Source organism: Protopterus annectens, chromosome 12.part0 (assembly GCF_019279795.1).
Source record: "Protopterus annectens isolate FY-2018-M chromosome 12.part0, PAN1.0, whole genome shotgun sequence".
Taxonomy (NCBI): Eukaryota; Metazoa; Chordata; order Ceratodontiformes; family Protopteridae; genus Protopterus; species Protopterus annectens.
This window is the reverse complement of record NC_056746.1, coordinates 125,755,123-125,781,474: the sequence shown is the minus strand read 5'-3', so window position 1 is coordinate 125,781,474 and position 26,352 is coordinate 125,755,123. Positions and strand designations below refer to the sequence as shown.

The following is a 26,352-nucleotide window of genomic DNA, read 5'->3' as shown; positions in this document are numbered from 1 at the left end:
ACAGCGGAACTCCGGCCCGCTAATGATTGGCAGTAGATTTTTATGTGCCAAGTTGCCAGCCCTGACGCACAACCTTCAATGAAGGTACGCCCATTCACATATGTCTCCACACAGAAGACGCTCTAGCTGAAAATCGAACAGGACAACGTCTTACTGTGAGGCGACAATGCTACCGCAGCACCACCACCGGAAGTAAATAAATAAATAGACTCTATCTATGTATGCCGTGGAACCAGCTTTAATTTAAACACATTTCATGCACAAGAACAACATCTAGCAAACATTTCTTACTGTGTTTAAGAACCATTTATCAGTTTGATTTAGAGTTTAATGTTCATATATTTTATATTGTTGAATTAAATCTGTAAGCAGAAGAACTGCTTTAATAAGATAATTTAACATGTTTACAATGAAGTTTGACTGCAAGTAAGTAAAGTTCTAAGTATTCGTTATATTACTGCTAGACAGTTAAAAAATACCTTGTTGGAGCGTGCAGATGAAATGACCAGTTTTCTTTTGTTAACCCAGCCATCCAGGGTTAGTAACCTTCATATGAGTGTGTTAAGGAGTGATTTATAAGTAGATGTCTGGATACTGAATAAGTGGTTATGTTAATAAGTATAACCACCATCCCCTCCTAGAAGCCTTGGGAGTAGCTCCCATAGCAAACTATTAAGCCATGGATTTATTCTCTATTTGCACTGAATATCAGTTAGGAGTCCTTAGGAAATGAGGTTGTAATTTGTACCATTCTTCAGGTAGTACCTCTTATTTTCATGTTATCAAATACTTCTGAGTTACATTTTGTTGAATCCAACTATGTTAACATTTTAGCCAAGTATGTCTTTTATTCTCTTTGTTCTCACTTTTCAGACATATACATAACTAGCACTGAATGTAAGGGTCAGTTTAACACAACTGCCACAAAATAGAAATGCCGGTGCAACCCTTTCTTGTGTGCTTTTTGTAAAGCAGTGTATAACTAACGTGAGCACCTTTATCAGTGCACTGGGATGGTACAGTTTTCCCATTAACATGCATGTTACCACACATGCACTCAAGAAGTCTTTGTCACCAGTTGATAACGCCCTAATCACATCCTCAGACTTGCTGTCAGTGGTTCAGTGTTAGCCTATACTTGTTTGGTCCCATTTAGCTGGCCAGAATCATCTCTCCTTCTCCCTCTAGAATGCACAAGCTGATGACAGCCATGTAGTCTTATTAGCCCTGCCCAACTCCACCAGCACCTGAGCTGCTACTGTGGTCGTCTGCGTCATTGTCAGGGTTCTATCCTTCTGTGCCAGAGCGCTAGAGCTGTACTCAAAAATAATAATGTTGCTAGGCAGCACTTTAACTGCTGAACCTATGAAGCACATAAGACTAAATACGAAGTTTGAAAAGCTACAAAATATTGAAACTGAGCATCCTGAATTAATACTGAATATACACATAAAAATATATACAAAACGTAATCCACTATCTGAATCTAAACATTTTTCATGCACCTCTTCCCTTGTGAGTTAAGGCTTCCCCCACAGTAAATATGTATCATAAGTAGAAAGTCACACATAGCCTCAAGGTTGGAGTTGGATATAGTCATTTTACTAGAAAACCTTTATTTTCTTTTGGTTCAGTTGTATCATTTTGTGCATATATTTGGTGTGGTCATGGTGCTATGTAATGTGTAAATAATTTTATATGAGTAATCTGATTTTTTGAGGGCGAATAAGGCTTTCAGTTCTTCAATGTTTTTAAAGGTAAATCTTTATATTGAAAAAGTTTGTCTTATTGTAGATATTTTATGCTAATAATCTGGAAGATTAACTACTAACTCCTGGGAGTTCTTGCTTATCTGACCTTTTGTCTAAGAATAAAATGAGCAGTCTCCACTGTATACCTGTCATAGTAAGAAAACAACAGTTCAGAACGTCTTAACACAAAACATCAGGACAAAGACAAAAATAATGGAAGAGGGACAAAGCTACAAAAATAAAGACAACAATTGTAAATATTGCTCTTATAAACTTAGAAAGTTACTAGAATAAAAAGGTCTTGCGTTACCACACATTTTCAGAAGGATGTGAAATTTGAAACTCAAATACCTGTAATTTTTTAATGAATTCAGTCCTCATTGATTTGCCACAAAAATCCAGAACACCACAAATTTTATGAGAAACAGACTAAGCATATGAGGTAATAATCCAGACACTTGAGCGGTATGAATGATACAAAGTCAACATTAATGATTAATCATTTAGCAGTTGTTACAGAGCTGTTACCTCTGTGAAACATAAGCATTAATACATTGTTTTCTCAGGACTTTGTTATTAATACCCATTAACCTTAATTGCAAATCTTTGCATAAAACATCTTCTTCCATTGAACAGCATTGAAAACTATAAACTCTGAATTCTAGAGATTCCTTCTTCTGAATTATTAAGTATTTTATAGCATGCATTTTTTAACATTCCTACTCTCATATGGTACAAGTAAAAAAAGGCTTTTACAATGTGTAAAGGCTTATAGCACGGCTCTTCAGTGAAAAAAATATAGCTGCTTCCCAGCTTTAGGGTCTGTGGTTCAGTCCTGGACAGCTTCAGAGTTTAAGGTTCATTTCTGGCTTCTGGTCATTGTCTGTGTAGAGATTGAAGGTTCTCCTTGTGTCTGTGTGAGGTTTCTTCTTCTATTGTGATTTCTCCCCTTCCAAAAACTTTCCACTTGACTGGCTGCACAAAAGTTCTATCTGTGTATACATACATAGAAACACGTGCACGCGCACACGCACACACACACACACACACACACACACACACACACACACACACATACATACATATATGCATGCATGCACCCCCCCACACACACATATACATATATATTAGTGCCTTATACCAGATACATCAAATAAATTCCAAACAGGTACTTCTACAATGTTATGCTCTACATACTAACACAGCACTACAAAACCATCTGAAAACTGGTTCAGAGCAATGTTGGGCCTCTTATTTTCTTGCAGATGTTACCATTCTGTCCTGTTTCCCGTTCTTCTTTGTCTGTGTAAATCCTTAACAGTAACTACACCAACATGTAAACCAGTGCCATGTTGGGCAGGGATAAAGCCATGACTACAGTTCAGGTGATCTGGTCTCAGTTGTCAACTTGGTCATATGAAATACAGACAAAGAAGGATGGAAGTGTGCCTGTCCTGAGGACAGAAGGTGCACACATGAGAGCCTCTCATGGATGATGATGGGCAGATGCCAGAGACATACATGGGAATGTTTGTAAGGAAGGTAAATTACAGGCTTAGTCACCATGGACCATGGATGCAGGACAATGTGCCATGTACCTATTGCATGTGCTTCTAGTACTGTGCCTGTGCACATAGGGGATGGGACATGGGCATAAGCGGAAGTCATCCTTGTCATCATATCTGATGCAATCCTGAGGTGTGTCATACTCCTCACCATTAGTGAACAAGGTCAGAGTGAGGGTGTTCAGTTCAGTAGGCCCTGTGTATAATGAGGGTCTTCCAGGTTCAGGTGGTGGTCATCTGCAAGGATAGCCATAAAACCCCCTACCAACATATGCTAATGGGCATATTCACACATGCCATCATTTTGTAATCTGCTTTCTTGTATTATGCTTTTCCCATTCTCCTTTGCTCATATATATATATATATATATATATATATATATATATATATATATATATATATATATATATATATACATATATATATGTATATAAAATATATATATTCACTTTCTGGAGTAATAATTTTCTGAGTATTTTTATGACATTATTACATGTTTAAATCAAGTTGGTGGTGATATGCTGTGCTCTGCCCATAACGATATATATATATATATATATATATATATATATATATATATATATATATATCATTCACAGTGATCTGCATAGGTTATACTGGTGTAACTCACTTAAACACTGTGGGTGGCATTAATAAACAAGTTGCCTAGTATGAAAAATGATGTAAGACGTCTTGCATATTAGGTGTATTTGTCCTCTGATTTATAGTGAGTTATCTGACCAATTGCTTGGCTCCATCGTAATGATGAGCGACAGCTGTCACATTGCATGCAAATGCAGTAATTGGCGGTAGTTATGCTATTAAGGCTCATGATCAACCTGGTACACTGCTCTGTTAGGACATTTATTTCATATAGACATCATAGCCTCTGTACTACACACGTTATCCTCAAGATCAGTACAGAAAAAATGTAAGCCTATGCTGCTGTGTAGTTGCGTATACTTTTCCATTTCCGTGGGAAAGAATCTGCATCGCGAATCAATGCAGCTTCAACTTCCACAGACTGCCAATCTAGGTACGTATTGTGTGTGTGTGTGTGTGTGTGTGTGTGTGTGTGTGTGTGTGTGTGTGTGTGTGTGTGTGTGTGTATGTGTGTGTGTGTGGGCACAAGGACAGTGTCTGACTTCATCTACAAGTGTCTGTGTATGAATGCTTATTGTGATGTGTGTGGTCTACTAGGACCTGTGTTACTGAGGAAGGTCACTAATCTGTAAACTAAGTAGTGCAGCAGTGCTCCAGTTGAGTGATTCGTTGTAATCCACATTCACACTTGCAGAGATGTGTATAATTTAACATCCTAAAGTATTCACACATTAGTATATTGCTGAACAGATTATACATTAAATGGCAGAGCACTGCAATTCGACTCATCAGTGCAGAACGAATTGCACTGCTGCACCTTTATCTATATACACTAACTTCTTTTACAAGTATGCAAATGTTTTATGTTTTCAGTCATGCTTAATTTAGTAAGATATTTCATTATAGTATGAAAATGAGTAACCTTATGTAGTAGCTTCTAAACTCTATGGATTTTTTAAAAATTGGAATTGCTATATTGATTTTTTTAATCACAACTCACATTCAAATTGTAAAGTAAGTTTTTTGATAGTTATACGCACATAACTTCATAGATTAGTACTAAGCTAACTGCCCTTGCAGGCCACTTTAAGCCTAGCCAATTACCCCTTGTGAGGCTTAAACCCTGCACTTTGTATTTGTAAGGCAAACACCTTAACCATTAGGCCACCCTCTGAACAGTTGAGATATGAATTATCTGCTATTAAACCAATGTATGTTAAAATGCTCACACTTAATAGTATTCACACATTAGGATATTACTGAATAGATTATGTAACTTTAATGGGGGTGGGGAGTGGGGAGCACACGGAAGCACATAATACACTGTGCAATCCTCTTTGCAGCAGGGCTGCTGAGTGCTTTGTGAGGGAGCAATTCAAATCCTAATGTTCTACTCCAGTAGTTTGAAGAATCCTGCAAGTACTGCTGCAGTAGTCTTGATAGATACTACTGCCGCATGAAAATGCAACAGTCATGTGGTGGCTAATGTAAATTAGTCATGTGCTCTGTTCCGGAGCTGTTACCCTTGACTGGAGTACAGCAGTAGAATGATTCAAAGACAAGTTCTGATTTGCTGTTTTGGAGCAAAGTGATAAGGAATGCACACCATCTTTTGTACATCCATTGCTGTCGGGGGGGGGGGCCTGTTAATGCCATTATAGGTAAGTATTGTGAGTCTGTATGCATATGTGTGTTTGTGTCTGTAGCTGCTGACACTGAGGAAACAGTTAATGTAATTGTTACAGTTGTGCTAAGTGTTTGATTTAAAAACCTGCAAATGTTTTTTTAAAAAGATTTTGTTCACGGCAGTTTTATCATGTCTCTGAATTAGTTATTGTCACTGTGGCAACTGGTAAGGCTCACCAGCAAAGCACTGGCAGTGTGAGAAACTTATTTTGTTTTTAATACCTCCCCTGTTGTTATCATTTTCGTACAACCAGCACAAGAAGTTAAGCCGTCTCTTTATGTATTAAACTAAAAAAATACTCTCTTCATAAATTGTCTCTGCTTTGTTAAATTCCAGTTATGAAACTCAACATGTGAATTATTTATTTGCTTTATTTTGTTAATTATTTAAGTATATTTTTGTTTATTTGCCTGTTTGATCTCACTGTGGTATGAACGCTGTTTCTCCCTGGCGACATGTGAGCACTGTACAAGTCTTATGCTCAAACTGCAACAGTTGGTGCTGGCCCTTTAATGTAAAGGGATAAAGACCTGATTACATACCTCTCAACCTCTCAGTGCAAGAAATCTGGACATATCCAGAAATAATGGGGTAACAAAGGCCCAAAAATAGAGACAAAATTTAAATATTGTTCCTATACACTTAGAAAGTTGCTAGATTAACAGATTTTGCATAATTATGTATTTTCTGAAGGATATAAAGTCTGAAACTGAAACATATGTCATTATTTAGTGACTTCAATTTTCAATGATCTTCTAGAAAACCACAAATTCTATGAGGAATAAACCAAAAGTATAAGGCAGAAATCTGGACATTCTGTGAAAATCTGTACAGTTGAGAGGTATGCTTGACTATCACGTAGACAGCACTAGATTCCAGTAACAGTCCATTTGATATAGGAGCCGGCCAAACAGTGCAGGAGTGAGAGGACAGTTCTTCTTCAACTATGTTGGGAAAGGAGGATAAAGCAGCTTGACCGGCCCCTAGTACAGATAGATCTCTCAGCATACAGCAGTTGGGCCAATGCATCTACGCCAACCAAGCTGTATATTATCCAGTAGCTGCAGTTGAAACATGCACAAGTCATCACATGTCAGGTTACTTCAGGAATCAGCACATAGTCCAAGAGACAGAAACTCTGACTATCTTTTATTTCTGCCATGATGACGGCTATCTCTTTTCTCACATCTTACTCCACCTTCATGTTACCTACAGGTACAGGCACTGCTAGGCACATCAAAGGTTGAACCAAGGGATATACCCAAAAAATGGTGCAAGTGCGAGAGGAACTAATGGGTGATGGAGTAGAAGAAGAGGGTGAATGGTTGGCAGGACATGGGAAAGACTGCCTAAGAAATAAAAAAAGAGTGGCAAAAAGAAAGAAAGGAATAAAAAAAGAGTTTTAACAGTAGTAACATTGAGACTGAGGTAATGAAACTAAGGATTCTAGGATGAAGGTTATTGGTATGTTATAGTCCTGTGCTAACCTGCCAGATAGCACAGATATTTCGCTCAAGTAATGTAGCACTGTTAGAAAATATTATGGACAGCTTAATAAATGAAAATGAAAGCGTTTCATATGAGTTATAACTAGATTAGTGGAGATTGCACTGTCATGAGTGTTTCTGTTTTTTGGCATTTTAATCTAATATAATAAGGACGGATGGTGTGCATACAGGAGCAATAAGTGGAGGAGGATGGGAGGATTATAATGCTTATAGTCATAATGAACGGATGATGGGGAACGATCACAAAAAAAAAATTAATAATGAATGATAAGATATTGCAGGCTGCTAGACATCACGAAGGTCAAAGATCAGTCTGTCAGTTACTGCAAAAGTGAGAAGTGGCTCCGAGTGTCACTAGTCTTTTGCAAGTCATTTTATACCACTATAGGTTGTAATCAGAGGGCAACAATTAAAATGCAACTCATTTACAATGCTGCACAATATGCAGTGCATAAGACCCTGACTACATCTTATTTTATAATATTACTGGACCTCATAAGGACTTATTTTAAGCCATTACCTGACCTCTGAACCTGTTCATAATGTTGTGGTGTAGCAAATTCCCCTTAATGCATATATAGTTTTAATAACCAGGCTTCAAGTCTGCCAGTTTAGATGTCCTTCTATTCACCTGTTGCAGTATTCAGAACATGAGGGAGTTCTCTGCTGTAGGCGACCTGATGTTGGCCAGTATACAAAAAACTACACTACTGTAGGGTGCATGGTACATCACACATAAGCTGCTATCGGATGTCGGCCATAAAAGTGACATACGCATGCACCACCTTCAGAACATCTCTGCAGCCAGATCTGAATGCCAGATTCCAATTTTATGAGCTGACTCTGAGTCATTTGTGATTCTTCTAAATTCAGGTAAGTGCCCCATTGGGGAATTTTTTGACTTTTGCTACTGTCTTTGGTTAGGGTTCATGTCATCCAACAGGGACAAGTGCCAATGTGGGTGACATATTCCACACAAGGATAGCCACCTTCAGTGCCTATTCTGCCTAGGCCCAACCCAAACCACAAACATTGCTCTGTCAGGTGTTTGTCCCAAAGACGTTAAGGAGTAGATTATCCTCTTTAGCTAGTTACCTAGAGAATTAGTGCTTAAAGCTGCTAGCAAAAAGCATAATGAAGCACCCAAATTGAGTCACCTTTGAAGCAGAAAGCCCAAAAAACAAAGGCCTTAAACTTATGCTGCACCTCTGGATACTGACATCTCTCTTTATGTGGAGGACAGCTCGGTTCACATCTCAGATCTGTAGCCCAAGCCTGACAGCCAGGCCGACCTTGGATCTGGGCTTTAGCACGTCTTCAGAGACTGAGCAGGCATCCATGTCGGATTTCTGAGGGAAACCATGGCTTGTGATTACTGAAGGCCATGGCTTGTGATTACTGAAGGCCCTAAAGGGATTACACACATCCTTGTTAGGGAAGAGGTAGATTCTGGCTAGATCAAATGTAGGCCTACTTTGGGCCCTTCAACCCTACATAAAGCAGACCTGCATGGGAAAAAGAAACAAAAAAACAAGCATTTGTCTCCTCCAAAAGAACCTGGTAGTGATTGTCAGCAATTCACGTGGGCCTTTTCAATGCCCTTATGTCACTTAGGCTTTACAGCCCCCCACCCCCCTCACCCAGTACTGTCTCTTCACTTAAAAGAACTAGGGAAGAGGATACATCAGAGGAAGAGCCATCTTCAGGGGAAGCATCCCTGGCCTATCTTCTCAGATCCCTTCCCCCTTGATTATGCCTCCCCAGAAGGTGAATCAATTGGCACAGACTCACCAATGGAAGACCTGTCCTTTGGGGAGACCCTAGCTAAGATGAGAGACCACTTTAAATAGGATATCACCCAAGTATCTGAAGTCCACAGAAGATATTATGACCTATTGCAGGTGGAATCACCTAGCTCATCAGCTGTCCTTCCTGTATTACCTGCTTTTCTCAATGCCTTTGCTTCAGCTTTTCAGGCACCAGATTCTCAGCCACCTGCCCCTCAAAAACCAGACCACTTCTACAAGGTTCCAGAGGATTGCAAGTTCCTCTTCAGATGTCCTTCGGCAGATCATTCTGTAATTTATGTGGCTTCTGATAAGCCATCAAAATTGTTGCACTCCACTACCCTCTTACTGTCTGATAAGGATAGTTGAATCCTGGATAGACTAGGCAAAAAAGTATATACTTCTGCCACTCTGACATTTGGGGCCATAAATTACCAAACTCATATGACAAAATTTCACATTGGAACTTATGTCCCAACTTTCACAAGTAATTGCAGGCTTACCTGACTCAGAAAATAAAACCATGGCTACTTTGCTTGGTGCGTCTTCTCAGGTAGCACGTCACTCCATAAAAGGCAACTGTGATGCTACAGAGGCTTCCACCAGAGTAGCTGCCTCTGGATTAGTAATAAGAAGATTTTCTTGGCTTAGGCTTCAGCCCTTAGCTGAGGACATTAAAGCCAAATTTATGGATGCTCCCCTGGACAATTTTGTTTTATTTGGACCTGCAGCTGCTAACCTGTTCAAATCTCTGCAGGAAAAGCAGTAAGGAACTGCAAGAATTGAAACATATTTTTCTTTCCCCAGTTCCCAAGTACCCTACAAAGCCTGCATTTGTGTGTTGACATTCCTATCACACCCAACTCAGAACAAAAAAGAGTGACACGAGACCATAACAGCCTAGGACCCCACTAGCATCTATGTGGCCCTTTCCAGATAAGCTGTCCTCGGTTTGACTGCTTTCCCCCTCCCACCCACATCCCACTTTCCCAGTGCTTACCCCTATCTATGACAGTTTGGAAAAGGATAACTCAAGATGCCTGGGTCATCTCTATTATACAAAAAGGGTATTTCATGGTGTGGGATCAACTATCCTCCTTCAGGGGCATCCCTCAACCACCCAGGGAACAACTTGCCTTTTTCCATAGGTTCTGTTAGAATTACTGAATGGAAGGACCATTCAGATTGTTCCAAAAAAACAAATAGGCAAAAAATGTTATCCCAGGTTGTTCCCAGTACCCAGGAAGGAAGATCCCTGGAGACCCACCTTTGACCTGTTCCATCTCAATACCTTCCTAAAAGTGCCCATTTTCTGCATGCTGATTCTCCAGATCCTGTTTCCACTCATTCCGCCGCTAACATTCATGATTACTCTGGATATCAAAGATGCATATCTGCACATTCCCATCCATCCCAACTGCAGGAAGTTTTTACACTTCTTGGTATCATCATGGCATTTTCAATTCTGTACCTTGCCCTTTGGTCTTTCTACCACACCCAGAGTCTTCACTAAATGCCTTGCTCCCATGACTGCCCACTGCAGACTCCAGAGAATACGCATCTTTCCATATTTGGATGATGTTATGCTTCTAGCTCCCTCCACAGAGGAGTCGGAAAGAGACAATGACTTCACCATCAATCTTTTACAAAATATGGGGGGGGGGGGTCACCATAAACTTAATTAAATCAGTTCTCGTCACTTCACAAGATTAAGTTTTTCTGGGATACAGGATACAAACGGGTCTTATGAGGGTCTCCCTTCCCCCACAAAAGATACAGAACATCACCTCTTAAAAAACATTCTGCTTGTTTACCACATAACAGCCATAGAGTTTCTCAGGATCTTGGACCTCATTGCATCCACCATTCCCATGATCCCCTTAGCCAAACTCTGCATGAGAAAATGGCAATGGTATCTAAAACCAGTTTGGATTCAACACCAGTACCCTTTATAATTCTCTGTTCCCTCATCTCCTGTCGGAAGGGAACTACAGTGATGGATACATCAGTTGTCATTCAACCCAGGACTACCCTTACACCCTTCTGCTCCTCATCAAGAGATTTGCACAAATGCCTCAGACATAGGTTGGGGAGCGACCTTCGGCCAACTGAAAGTACAAGGGACCTGGTCTCACTCTCAATTGAATGACCACATCATTGTAAAGGAGATGAGGGACTGCTATTGGCCATGCAAACGTTCCACCCGTATTCCAAACACGACCTCTAAAGCTGTTTATAGACAATATGACAGTCTTCTGGTATGTGAACAAACAGACTGGCTCTTCAGGCTGTGGAGCTTCCAGTAAGCCCCTTCAGGCAGTGTGCATTCCATCCTCTCAAAACTATGTGGCAGATTACCTGAGCATGTCACAAACACCATCCCACAATTGGATGCTCCAAAGGCATGTGTTTCTAGGGATCCCCTACACCGACATGCCACAAAGCCGACACCGACAACAAAAGACTGACAACACACAATACCGACAATGCACAAAACCGAACACCATAACACCAACACCCAAAACACCGACACACAAAATGTAAACTACACATTACACACAACTATACATGCACTAACCTTAACCCAAACCCTAACCCTAAGGTCCGACACAACCGCACACTTACCCTACCTGCACCCTAACCCTAACTCACTTAACCCACCCCTAAACCTACAGTCCGTCACTATTGCACACATACCCTACCTGCACCCTAACCCTAACTCACTTAACCCACCCTTAAACATATAGTCCGTCACTATCGCACACTCACCCTACCTGTACCCTAGCCCACTTAACCCGCCCCTAAAACTACAGTCTTTCACTATCGCACACTTACCTGTCCGCTCCCTAACACTAAATCCCTCACTCTATCGCACACTTACCGAGTCACGCTCACACCTTGCCCATGTCGTTGTTTGTCCGTTGGGATCTCACCTTGTCGATCATCTGCGTCATCGGTCTTCTCATCTCCTTCCATAGAGTGTCAGCCTTCTGGCGTGTCGGTGTACTGAAGGGGACCCGTTTCTAGACATTGTCGACTAGTGGGGTATTCCTCAAACAGACCTTTTTGCCTTCCCCATGAGCAGACAACTTCCACAGTTCTGTGTCAGAGAGCCACATCCTCTGGTCTGGAAAATGGATGCCCTCTCTTTCTCTTGGAAGGGGATGTTTCTATATGCATTCCCTCCCCCTACCCTCATACCAAAAGTCCTGTACAGAATTCAACAGGACAAACCAAAAGTCTTGCTGGTGACCCCCTTTTGGCCAGGACAGCACTGGTTGCCTCTTCTCCTGCATTTAGTCAAGGGCAGTCACCACAAGTTACCTCACAGAGTGGACCTCTTCACACAAGACAAAGGGACCCTCATCCATCTCCACTTGGATTCTTCAGCTGACTTTATGGGAGATAGACCATTAATCCCTTTTTAAGACACCTGTTCTCTGTGGACATGCTCACAGTCCTGCAGGAGGCCAGGAACCCAAATACCAGAAAATCATACTTAGCAAAATGGAAGAGATTTTCAATAAATGAAAAGAAATCAGGATCCATTAACAGTGGAAACCTCCCTGGTTTTGACTTACCTGTGTGAATTGCTTAGCACTGGCTTGGCTTATTCTTCACTAAAGGCTCATATGTCAGCCATATCTGTCTGTCTGCCTCTGTCTCCCCCTTTAACTAGCAGATTTGAGGCAAAACAATTGTCTTAAAGGTGTCCTACACATTACGCCTCCTAAGAAACCTGTTCCACCTCCTTGGGACGTTAATTTTGTCTTAGTAAAGCTGACTCTGCCATCCTTTGAGCCAGCTTCCTCAGCTTCTCTTCAGTACTACTCCTCAAAAACCGTGTTACTCATAGTCTTAACTTCAGCCAGATAAATGGGTTAGTTACAGACTCTTATGGTATCTCTGCCCTTTCTGGTCTTTCATAAAGAAAGGGTCTCCCTGCACACAAACCACTTATTTATGTCAATGACCTATCTCTAAATCAGTCCATACACTTACTGACCTTTTTCCCTTCTCCTCAATACTCTAGTGATAGGGTCCTCCATATGTCCATAGGCAACTTAGATTTTTATTTGGATAAAACCAAAGCTGTTAGAAAGTCAAATCAGCTTTTTTTTTCTTACCACCCTGGGGCTCTGGGGCAGGCTGTGTTCAAGCAGACTGTTTCCTCCTGGATTTCCAAGACTGTTTCCTTCTGCTACACAAACCATGGTAAGACCCTTCACTCACCTGTTATGACTTATTCCACCAGGACTGTTGCCTCATCTGAGGCCTTTTTCAAGGGATTGGACACTAAGCACATTGCCACTGTGGTCAGAAAGTTCTTCTGTGTGGCAGGAAGGAAGGGTCTATATTAGATCACCGAATGCTTAAAAAAGCAAATGGTGATTAATCGACCCTATGTAAGTGAAAGCTTACAATTTCGAACTGTCAGAACAGTGATATTTTTCCTAGGGAAAAAAATCGCTGTTCCAACAAAAAGAAAAAAAAAAACATACTTTAAACATTACATTAAGTGGAGGGCTTCAACCCCCACACACCCCCTACTTAAATATACCAACTCTGAGACCGCACTACAGTGTCAAAAACGGCAAAGTAATGAAGCGGCCAAGTGAATTCTTTCCCAGGGAAAGAATTTGCTTAAAAGCCACTTCAATATTTTGCCGTTTCAGGCTTTTGAGTTCAACCAAGATGCATTCGAAAGAATGCATCTTCAGTCTTCTAATAGGGAACCAGAAGAAAGAAGTCATCATCTCTCTGTACTCTTCCCTCATTAGGCCAGTCATTGAGTATAATGCCCCATTTGGCATGTACCTCACTAGACACATGCAACAACTGGAAAGGCCACAAAAGCACCTCACAAAGAGGATTCTAGGCCTTAAACACATGCCCTACATGGACAGACTCAAAAAACTCCAGCTATACTCTGTCTCATATCATCTACTAAGAGGCAATCTCTGCTTATCTTACAAAGCCATGTCTGACCCAGCTCTGTTAAAATTGCTACATCAAAAGAAATCCCAATCCTTCCACACCACACGCTCTAGAGACCTTAGCCTCATTACCACAATTAACAGAACATGCTGGAGAGACAGGTTCATAATGCAGAGACTGCCCATGCTTTGGAATCGACTTCCCATACATGCCAAGCAGAGCACCTCACTGGCCTCTTCAAGAGAAGTCTTGATGAGTGGATGGGAAGTAGAAAGTTCACTCCGGGGATCACTTCAGTGGCTCTACTTGATAGAGGTGCTGGGAACTGACGTCAGGTGGCACAATGCCAGGGTACTTCTATGGTGTAAGCTTGTAAAGCCTCCAGGGCCATTAGCCTGGCACACACCTATGAACTCTATTCTTGAAGCAGCTACATGAACCTCAGGCCATACCTTTACCAAGTGGTATGGAATCTCTAGAGCCAGGTTTGCCAGAGCCATACTGCATCCTCCCTTACTTCATGAGCTTTGGTATTCTCCCTCATGTTATGAGTACTGCAAGAGATGAATAGAAGACCTAGAATAATTGTGTAAAGTCTTACCATAATGATAGCTGTCCTTCTTTTCACTGTTGCAGTATATTCCTATCCCTTCCTCCTTCCCCCCTAGCCTTGCTTCTTCTTGGATGATTCTTGCCCTACTTCCATAGGCCGGCATTCCTCCTGGAGCAGTCAGTTCCGTGGATGGTGCACACGTAAGTCAGTTTTATGGCTGATGTCCGATTGCAGCTTATGTGTGACGTACCACGTACCCTACAGTAGTAAAGTCTTTTGTACACTGGCCTACATCAGGTCACCTACAGCAGGGAACTCCGTCATGTTATGAGTACTGCAACAGAGAAGATAAGGACATCTGTCATTATGGTAAGATTTTACACAGCTATTCTTTATTTAGTTGTATGCTTAAATTGTGTTAATTATATGACACTACTGGGCAAAATTCATTTACAGAGGGGAACTAGAATAAAAAGCAAGAGAGTAAAGTGCCATAAAGACATACTACTTGAAGATATATAGACAAGATATGAACATCATTAGATATGGCCAGTATATAGTTATTCTAAAGTACTATTTATCTAATGCAGTTTACAAAATGAAACAGTAAGACATTTGCTCATGCTGCTATGTATCATTTCCAAGAAGCTGTTGAGTAGTTAATAACTAATGTAGCTATTTGTATATTTCTAGGAAAGAGGACCAATGACCCTTATAGGTTCATAGGTTGGTACTGGGCTATCTGCCCGAAGGCATATATTAGCCCAGCCACGTTGTGTGGTATTCACCGCCCCTTTAGTAGTTCCCTAGACCCTTGTACTAGTAGCTAGTACCCTTGGCCCCTATCTAGTAGCGCTGTTGGTGTGATCCCTGGTGTGAACTTTCTGTTACCCATCCACTCATCAAGGTTCCTCTTGAAGAGTGATAGTGAGGGGCTCTGTCTTATGTAGATCGGGACCCTGTTCCATAGTAAGGGAAGTCTCTGCAAAGGGCATCTATCCCTCCAGCATGTTCTATTCATTGTTGTGCTGAGGTTTATATCCCTAGAGCGTGTAGCTCGAGTAGATTTGGTTTTGCTAAGATGGAGCATGTTCAACAATTCTGGTTTGGACATGGCTCTGTACGTTAGACAGAGATCGCCTCTGAGAAAGCGGTATGCAACAGAGAACAGTCTTAGCTTTTTCAATCGTGCTGCATAGGGCAACTGTTTGAGGCCAGTAATCCTCTTGGTTAGGTACCTCTGTGGTTTCTCCAGCTGCTGGAGATGTCTAGCCAGGTACATTCCAATTGGTGCATTGTACTCAATAATGGGTCTGATGAGGGAAGAGTAGAGGGGCACCATTACATCCTTAGATCTTGATGCGAACCCTTTCGTGGGTCACATAGAAGGATTTTCTAAACACTTTGGCAACATGGTTATCAAAGGAAAGCTGACTATCTACTTGGGTCCCTAGATCCCTTATTTCTTCTTCAGATTTCAGGGGATTACCTCCTATGTTGTAGTTTGCGGGTACTCTGTTTTTTCCAAAGGGGATTGCTACGCATTTTTTTGCATTTAGCTTGAGACCATGGCTTTGACACCATGCATCAGTCTCATTTAGGCCCTTCTGGAGGATCTCCATGTCAGCCGGAGATTATAGCACCCTGTTTGCAGTCGTCCACAAACGTAGTCAGCCACAGCCCTTCCGTACTTGCCTGTACTTCTGAGAAGTATATGCCAAACAGGAGGGGCCCCAGGACAGAGCCCTGAGGCACACCACTCGTTACCAGTCTGGATTTGGACATAGATCCCGCTACTATTACTTTATGGGATCTGTCTGAGAGCCAGTTTGCGATCCATCTTGTGACATAAGGGTTTATGCCCAGGCTGGTGAGCTTATCAATAATACCTGAATGGGTAATGGTGTCAAATGCTTTAGCAAGGTCAAGGTAAGCCGTGTGTACCTCCTTTCCCTTATCTATAGCCTGAGTAACTGTCTCAAAGAAATCCACCAGGCTCAGGAGGCATGATCTGCCCTTGACGAAGCCGAACTGTGTGGGGTCCAGCGACTGGAGGTTCCCAATCTCTCCATTTATGAGTTCCATAATGATTCGCTCCATAGCCTTACAGATCAGACTGGTCAAGCTTATTGGTCAGTAGTTCCCAGGGTCAGTTGTGGCCCCACCCTTGTGTAGCGGGACCACCGTTGCCGTGTGCCATTCTATGGGCACATATCCTGTGGAGAGGCTGAGACTGAACAGGGTATTAAGATGCGGGGTTAATTCCTTTTGGAGCTCACGTATGACACAGCCTGGGACACCGTCTGGTCCCATGGAGGCAGTGTTTTTAGCTTTAGATAGAGCCTTGTTAACCAACGTATCAGTAATAATTGGACTTACACAATCCCCTGGAATGGTAATAGGCCCTGTAGGTGGTGGGGGGGGGGGGATTTGCACTGAACCTGTCAGCCAAGATGTTGGAAATGTCAAAAAGGTCAGTGTATTTTGTTCTATTTTGTACTAGCTCAGAACAGACCTGAGCGTTGCCATTTAGGTTTTTGACGCAGCCATAGAAGGCCTTATGGTTACCCATGGCAACCCTGGCAACTTTCTTTACTTTCTTTATTATACATTTGCTTTACCATTGTGATGAGGACCAATTTATTTCTTCTTGGGCCCTCCCCAGTGGGACAGGGAAGTTGAAAACAGTTTTGACATCTATCACAGAGCCCCTTAAGCAGAGAGTATGTAGCACTTTCCTAAAAAGTATTACTTCAATTGTACAGATTACACATTAATAGCCATGTCTGAAGGAGTAGTTAGCAGTATTTATGTTATTTCTTGTGTGGGCAAGGACTGAATTCCATGCTATTGAACTATATAGAACCTTTTTAACATTTAGGTAAGGCACACCTATTCCTGATTGGCATAGCCGGCCTTAAGCATAGGCCAAATAGGTGGCCACGTAGGGCGCTACTGTAGCAGGGCTGCTTTTTTCAGTATTAATTTGTTTATTTTTTTGTAGTAAAGAAATGGTTTCTTTAAAATATGTTGAATGAATACTGAGGAGCAAGACAAACTGTGAGAAAAAGGAAGAAAAACTTAATCTGGATGGTGTAGGTACAGCGGGGACACCAGATAGTGTGTGTGTGTGTGTGTGTGTGTGTGGGGGGGGGGGGTGGCATTGTGAAGTGTTTTTGCCTAGGGCACCTGTTGACTAAAGACCGGCCCTGCAGATTGGCTAGTTAAAGTAGAATAAGTGTAATGATGCAGATTCAGTATTGGTGAGTAACCAAACTAATTCTTCTGTAATATAAATAAAAATATTACCTCTGGAAGAAGCTGTGAGCCACTTCAACAAAGTTTTTTTAACAGTCTAGCCCCCATCATATCAAAAGGGCTAAGCAAAATCATGCACCCTGGTTATCAAAAGCAACCAATTATCTATTACTCTCTGGGGACCGTTCCTCAAAACTTAGCCAAAAAACAAGCAATTGCAGATAAAAAATACTACTTCTCACAACAATTACTTAACCAAACAAGTAACCCACAGAAATTCTGAAAAATCTGTCTCCACACTCCTTATCCCTGGAACCCCCCCCCCCCATAACCCTTCTTCAGCACCAGACAAAAGTCAAGATGAAATAGCCCATCTTTTCAACTCCCATTTCATCAGTAGTATAGTTAGCCTTATAAATCAGCCTCAACCTAACACTATATCATGCACCTCTGATAATCTAGACCCAATACACTTAACTCATACTTACCCCTCTATAACAATTCCTTTCTCTCTCAACACTGTCTCCACCTCACATGTGCACAAATGTCTTAAAAAGCTGAAACCTTGCTCACTATCTACTGACAACCTTCCCGTAGAGTACCTAAAACTTGCAGCTGACGCAATATCTTATCCGGTTAGTATCCTTATTAATAGATCTGTCAAAGAATCCAACTTTCCTGTTTTATGGAAGAAATCTATCATAACTCCTCTGCACAAAAGTGCACTCTATAACTACTGATCCGTATCCGTCTTCTCCCCTCTATCTTAACTTTTAGAGAAATGCATTCACACGCAACTTTTGAAACTTCTAACTGATAACAACCTCCTTACATCAACTCAACATGGCTTCAGTCCAGCACATAGTATGACCACTGTCCTCCTTTCCTTCACAGACACTGTCAACAAAGCCCTTGACTCTGGCCAAACAACGTCAGTACTTCTGTTGGACCTATCAAAGGCTTTTAGCACAGCGTCTCATCCCAAGGTACTTCCAACAATTTGCAACTATCAGTTGCTCCCGATCCACCCTTAATTGGTTTGCAAGCTATTTAGCAGGCAGACAGCAAAGTGTTAGATGGCAACGCAGTATATCTGGATACTTAATCAATTAAAAAGGGGTCCACAAGGGTCTATTTTAGGACCTCTGTTTTCCAATGTTTTCATAAATAACCTCCATACTGCCTCTCTACAAAGCACACTTGCCCAGCACATAGATGACTCCACCATCATCACATCCTCTAACAATATCCAAAGTCTACAAACCCTAACACAAGATTATTTATTTATTTATTTATTTATTTACATTTGTTGACTGGGAGTGTCCGACTGGATTGTCCATTTTCAGCAGAGGCCCGGGGAGAAAAGCTCCACAGTTAAAATAAACAGACAGTAGTTACACTGGATTACATAGCGATTGACAATTTAACATAGCAATTACTTACAACATATTTACAGATGAAGAACATAGTACAACTAGAATCTGTGAAGTACATAACAGACATTAACAAATGTTACAATGAGAAGTTCCTGCTATATAATAAGTATTAGGCTTATGAGCATCTGAGCTTGCTATAATCAAGGTAGTTAGTGGAGTGGAAAGAAAGGTAGTGGCTGGATGGGGTGGGTGATATTAGAGTGGGAGTTGCAAGGGCATAGCCAGCATATTTTTAGGTGCGCTTTTAGTAAAGTTTTGAAGTGGGTACATGATGGTATGGAGGTAATTGTGGGTGGAAGGGAGTTCCATAATTTGGCTATGGTGCAAGAGAATAGTGCTTCACCAGCAGAGTTATTGGCTTTAGTGATCTGCAAGTGATTTTTGTTGCAGAATTTTAGTGGTCCGGTGGTGCGATAGGGTTGGAGTAGATTCTGGAGGGATGGGACATTTAGTGGATGGTTTACTAGTTTGTGGGTGAGTGAGAGTTGATACCACTGAAGGAGGTGAGGGAGTTCAAGCCAGCCCATTTCAGCAAGTGAGAGACAGTGGTGACTATGGTAGGATGCCCCTGTGGCGAATTTGGCGATTTTGTTGTAGCAGGTCTCTAGCTTGTTTAGATCGCATTGCCTTAGGTTGGTATATATTGGAGAGGCATAAAGTAGGGTGGAGATAAGGTGGGAATTTGCTATTGAAATCTTTGCTGCTTTGGTGAGAAATTGCTTATTTCTGTATAACGCTCCTAGTATGGTCATGGATATGTGAATGTCAAATTTTAGTTTATTGTCTATTTCCACTCCTAGTAATTTGGTGTGTTCAGTTGGGTATATAGTGGTGTTGTCTTTTGCTGTGATGTTAAAGTGAGAGTTGTTTTGAGTATGTTTGGTGGGTTGGAAGATAAGTAGTTTAGTTTTGTTTGGGTTGAGTATTAACTGGGCATCGGATAAACAAGTTTCAAAAGAGGAAAAGGCTTCCTGTGTGACTTTTTGCAGTTTGGGTAGGGTCTGGGCTGAGCAGATGATGGTTGAGTCATCTGTGTATTGTATGAGTGTGCCATGTTTGGTGGCAGAGGCTAGATTATTGGTGTAAGCAGAGAAGAGTAGGGTTCCAAGGATGGATCCTTGGGGAACCCCTATGGAGACAGGTAGTTGGGGAAATATGTCATTCTGCCAAACAACGGATTGTTGGCGGTCAGACAGGTAACTCTGAAACCAGTTGGTGACTGATTGAGAGAAGGATAGGTTATTGAGGACAGAGATAAGTTGTTTGTGAGGGACCATGTCAAATGCTTTAGATAGGTCTAGGAAAGTAGCAGAGGAGAGATAGCCATTGTTTTTATGCTGAAGGATAGTGTTAGTAAAGGAGAGTAAGGCAGTGGTGGGGCTATGGTTTGGTCAGAAACCATGATGAGTACTGGAAAGGAGGTTGTTAGTAAGGAGGTAGTCTGAGACCTGAGAGTGTATTCATCTCTCTAGTATTTTGGAGAGTGGAGAGAGAAAAGCTATGGGGCGGTAATTGGTTAGTTCTGTGGAGGGTCCGCTTTTGTGGAGGAGAATTATATGTGATACTTTCCACAGTGTGGGAACGTAACTTTCTGACAGAGATCGGTTAATCAAGATGGATACTGGGTAGGCCAGACCATCAGCTGCGATTTGTAGGTATTCACTTGGGAGGTTGTCTGCTGCTAATTTGGTGGGTTTAAGTTTAGTTAAGAGTTTTTTTATGTTGGAGGTAGGTACAGGAGAAAAAGAGAAGGCAGTGGGGAGATTACTAGTAGAAGGTGTGGGTTGGAGGGGAGGGGGGTTGTATTGTTTAGCTAGTGATAGTATGGTTTGGGTGAAGTGTGTGTTGAATGAGGTAGCAATATTTTCTGAGGAGTGAGGGATTTTAGAAGGAGGGGTACTGACTTTACCTGGCTGGAGGATGGAGTTTGTGGAGGATCAGAATTGTCTGAGGCTGTGTTGTGAGGAGTCTAGGGCAGACTGGTAGTATTGGAATTTGTCCTGTTTTATTAGCTTTTTGACTCTATTGCGTAGTTCTAGGAATCTCTGTCTAGTTGAGGGGGTTTTGGTTTTGCACCAGTGCTCCCAGGCTTTATCCTTCTTTTTCATTTCTGACTTAGTGGTTTTCTATAGCCATGGGGAGGGTTGTGCTTTGGTTCTGGAAAATCTTATGAGGGCATAGTAATTAAGGATGCTCAGGAAGGTAGTATTAAAAAATTCAACTGCGTCATCTAGACTGAGGTACTTTAGAGGATGCCAGTTACATTCTTTGAGGAATGAGATGAATGTGAGTGGGTTAAAGTTTAGTTTTTTACGTATTTTATGGTAGATGACAGGTTTAGCTTGGTATAGGTATTTTTTGAGTAGGAATGTTGGGGAGTGATCACTGAGGCTATCTGATAAGCAGCCTGTTATATATGACTGGGGGCTCTTACTGACTAGTATCCAATCCAGGGTAGTGTGCTTGCTGGAGTTTTTATTTATCCTGGTTGGCGACTGGACTAGTTGGGTGAAGCCATGAAGGTTTACATGATGGGTTGGATGGTTGCCAGAACAGGATTGCCAGTCAATATTGAAATCACCTAAAATTATAGTTTCTTGGGGGAGATGGTGGGTAGACCAGCTCAGGAGGTTTTCTAGTGGAGGGATGTTTTGGCCAGGTGGGAAGTAGCATCCAATTATGTTGATGGTTTTGTTTTGGTTTATTTTGAGGTTGGTATATATTATTTCTTCATTGCCTATTTGTGGAGCTGATGATTTTAAGATCTGGATGTTTAGATGCTGTTTAAATGTTATAGCTACACTGCCTCCTTTCTTGTTTAGCCAGTCTACTCTTAGTATGCCGTAACCTGTAGGGAGTATTTGCTCACTGGTAATGTGAGGTTTTAGCCAGGTTTCTGTCAGGATGACTATATCTGGGGAGTACAAGTCTATCGTGGCATGGAGTTCATGGACTTTGTTGGATATACTTCTAATATTTAGGCTTAGTAGAAGGAAGTCACTTGGCTTTCTATTAGCTGTAATATGGAAGAAGTTGTGTTTTCTAGTCTGATTATGAGGATTGGGGTTGGAGATGATAGGGCCAGGGTTGGGGTGGATGTCACCACTTAGAGCTAGTTTTGATATGCATGAGGTTATTAGTTTTCTCAGTTTTTGAATGTGTTTGTTTATAAGGGAAACTTTATGATTGTGCTCTGTGGGTAATAGGTATGGTGGGAGGGTTACTATGTTAAGTTGTAGGGATGCTTTATGTTTGAGTAATATAGTTGGTAGAATATGTGGGGGTGCATGGGGATGGTTCTTGAGCTGGTGGGAGGGGAGATGAGTGAGGGTGAGACATGAGTGGTGGTGTGAGTAGTAGTACAGTGGCAGTGGTTGAGTGGGGGAATGATGGAGCTTTGGTAGGATGTAAGATATGCAAGGAGAGTGCATGCTGTGAGCATAGGTAAGGTATGCTTGTACATGTTAGATGAGGAGGTGTGATAGTAGTGGGAAGATGGTAGTGTTGGATAAGCGCTGTGGTTGGCTATTGGAAATATGGGAGAGGTTTGTGAGTGTAATAAAGGTGGGCCCACTGGGGGCGGGAGGAATTAGGGGGTAGGGTGGGGAGCGAAGCGGGTAGAGACCCTGTTAGTTGCTCTTATGAGGGGGTTGGAAACAATCAGTTAACAGAGTTAACTGATAAATGAACATATGATAGTGACAAGGGTGGCTGTAGTTTTAAAAATGGTGTCTGCCACAGGTAATATTTATTAAGTTTGGGATTGTCTTAAGGTAATAAACAGGGAAGGGGGAGGGGAGAACAAGGGTGTGAGCAGGCAGTTCTTTGTACTGCTGCTAATGAGCCAAAGCAAAGACAAGCTTGTGTTTAAGAAACAATTACAATTGACCAAGGACTGCACTGAAACTGTAAGTCATTTCTTAACCATTTCTCAGGTGGAAAAAGAGGATAACCTTGTATCAGTAGGCTACTGTGGTCTCAGTTTAAATTAACAAACAGACAGTATTGATCAGTTATGGATACTATTTGCTAACAGAAGGGAATAAGAGAGAAAGTGGAAGATGTGTGTGTGTGTGTGGGGGGGGGGTGCTGCTTACAACCCAAAGCAGAGTGCTCTCCAGGGGAAAATGAATATTGGCTCAAACAGGTAGACACAGACTCAAAGTTAACTTTAGCTGTTTGCAGACAGTTCAGACCCGGACTGCACTTTTCTTACAAGAATAATAAGATGCCTTTACATCAATCAAAACCAAGCTAACAAAGCACAACTCTTACTTAATGCAAAGAAAACTAAACATATGCTATTCTTAGCTAAGCCAAACGATTTTATCATATATTCAGATAACAAGACAAAAATATAAATAGTAACTCATGCTAAATTACTTGGGATTACCATAGACAGCAAACTATCCTATGGACAACACAAACTTAGTGTAATTTGAAAACACATTTTAAACTTGGCAAATTTTTTAGACACAAACTGTACATCGATACACCCACTAAAAAGGCACTAGCCAATAGCCTCTTACTCCCATCCCTCCTATACTGTGCCCCAATCTTAACCAACTTGCAGCAATCTCTTAAAAACAAACTCCAAGCATGCTACCACAAAGTAGCCAAATTTGCAACCGGTCTGTCATATCGGTCTCATCACTGTCTAGCTCTTGATGAGCATAACAGGCTAGAGTTTCAACATTACCAACTAACTCTAGCTCATAAACTAATCTACTCTCCAGATAGTTGTCCTACCCTTCGGAGTATCTTACAACCCTACTCTTCACTCCAAAACCTACAATGTATAAATAAGCATCTGGTAACAGTTGAAAAACCTAATAAAAGAACCGGTCTCAGCCTCTATTCCTGTGCCATAGCTAGGATTTGGAATGCCCTTCCCCCAGAAATCACTCTACTAAACTCATTAAAACATTTAAAATATCTCTAAAGAAATACTTTCTAACAATCAGGTATGTCCCTGTACCCCAAACTATATGCCTTCATAAACAAAGTTACAGTTTCTTCTTTTCCTCTTCTTAAACTTTTGCTGTCTTTATCTTATCCTTCGATCTTCTAGCGTCTCCTAACTTACCTCTTTCATCTCTCTCTGTCTTATCATACACACCAACCTATCAACTTCTTCACTCGCATCGTTCTTCTCTTCACGCCATCTCTCTCTCTCTCTCCTGCCAGCAAATATCACACTTTTACTTACCACACTTCCACCCATATTCTCATCACTACGAATGCACCACATATAATGTATATATTTATTCTGTATTTTCTATATTGTCATGTTTGTAGCAATCTATCAATTACATGTTGTTGTACAAATTAACTCATTTAATGTAGTTTTGTTGTATATTGATTTGTTTTTGTCATATTTGTGGAGCTTTTCTAATTCTGTTGTAAATTTTTTTTGCTCTGTATATTCATTTGTTTTGTCATATTTGTGGAGCTTTTCTCCCTGGGCCTCCACTGAAAATGGGTTTCTGACCCAGTGGATTTTCCCGGTCAACAAATGTCAGTAAATCAGTAAATAAATAGATAAATAATGCCTTCCATTTAACTGTAGATATGCTAGCCAAGGTACACTATGTGGCAGGTAGAAATACTGTCTTTAGTTTTAACTATATGAAACTTTTTTTGACCTACAAGGCAAATGTAAACCCTAGAGCTGCAGAATTAAAACTAATCAGTGAAGCAGTACTTGTTAGGAATAGTTGCTTATTTACTGCATTTGACTTGTATTTAAAAAAGCTGCTGAGGAATATTAAACATTTCTCATTGTGTAGTTTTCAGTTGTGTACTTTCGTGATCCTTTATGTTGACATGAAATTATTTTTGTGCCAAATTTCTCACCGTGCCATACAAAATGCATGTGTGCCCTTAGGGTCTGTATTAGATCAGCGAACACTTAAACAAGCGAACGCCGATTGATCGACCTTATTTTAGCGAATGTTCAAAATATCAAGGCAACAGAAACCCGAATTTTTTCCTAGGGAAAGAATATGGTTGTCTGTTTCTGTTGCTTCAGTATTTTCAGTGCTGTGGTGGAAAGTTATGGGTCGGATTCAGGTAAGTGTGCAATTGTGTGGATGTGAGTGTTAGGGTGGGTTAGGTGAGTTAGGGTTAGGTCTCGGATTAGGTATGTGTGCGATTGTGTGGACGTGAGGGTTAGGGCGGGTTTAGGTGAGTTAGGGTTAGGGAACGGGTGAGGTGAGTGTGCGATAGTGACGGAACTTAAGGTTAGGGTTTGGGTTAAGACAAGTGGATAGTTAGTGGTGTGTGCATAGTTTAGTGTAGGGTTAGGTGTTAGATTTTAGGTGTATGTGTGTGGATTTCTGTTTGTTTGGTGTGCTTGTGTTGTGTGTATGCGTTTTGGATCAGCGATTTTTTTCCCTAGGAAAAAAATCACTGATCTGACCGTTCTGACCGTTCGAGATTGTAAGCTTTCACTTACATAAGGTTGATCAATCAGTTTTTGCTTTTTTAAGCGTTTGCTGATCTAATATAGACCCTGCCCTTTGCTGCATGCACCTTTACCTGAAATTTGTGAGATGAAATTTTCTGTCCTGCACCTGCAGGTAACATACATTTTCATTTTGTTTTTTTATTGCAGCAGACTGCAAGACCCACGTTCTTTGCTCGCAAGTTTGAGGCTGTGGTGAACCAAGAAATAATTGCACAACTGGATTACTACCTGTATGGCAGCTACCCATCTGGTACACCAGCACTCAAGGCATACTGGGAAAATGTATATGATGAACCTGACGGAGTGCACACCATCAGTGACATTCTGCTGACAATTTACCATTCTTTCTCCCGTCTGGGCCTAAAGAGAGCAGAGACATCACTGCATGTTGAGGGAGACAACAGCTGCAGGTCAGTATGCAAACAGAATTCTGTTTCAGTTTGGTTACTCACACAAAACACTCTTGTCATCTTTACAGAGACAGTAAAGTAAGTCAAGATTGTGAGGGATTTGACTGGCATTTCTGTTCTACTCCTCAGGTTGGAAGATTAAAAGGAAGTCAAGAGTAAATGCACCCTTACTGCAGTAGATAGACACAGGCTACTTGTGGAAAAGATTACCTAGGAGCAGTGCTTTTAAATGATGAAACTCTGGATAGCTGCAGATTCTAACATTCAGCTGCCCTTATGCAGTCTTCACGTCACACATAATCTTGTCTTCTTCTACTGTTATACAACTGAACTTAGATAGTCACCATATTTGTAGCAGTGTCAATGACTGTTCTCCACAGTGTAGG

At 41.2% G+C, this 26,352-nt stretch overlaps 1 protein-coding gene across 1 annotated transcript in view; it reads left to right on the top strand.

The window, feature by feature from the left end:
• XYLT1 (xylosyltransferase 1) overlaps positions 1-26,352 on the top strand; it is a 1,579,383-nt gene that overhangs the window by 1,445,219 nt on the left and 107,812 nt on the right. Inside the window, exon 8 of the mRNA XM_044089152.1 lies at positions 25,704-25,966. Within this exon, the coding sequence (XP_043945087.1) occupies positions 25,704-25,966 (263 nt within the window). The remainder of the gene's footprint in view (positions 1-25,703; positions 25,967-26,352) is intronic.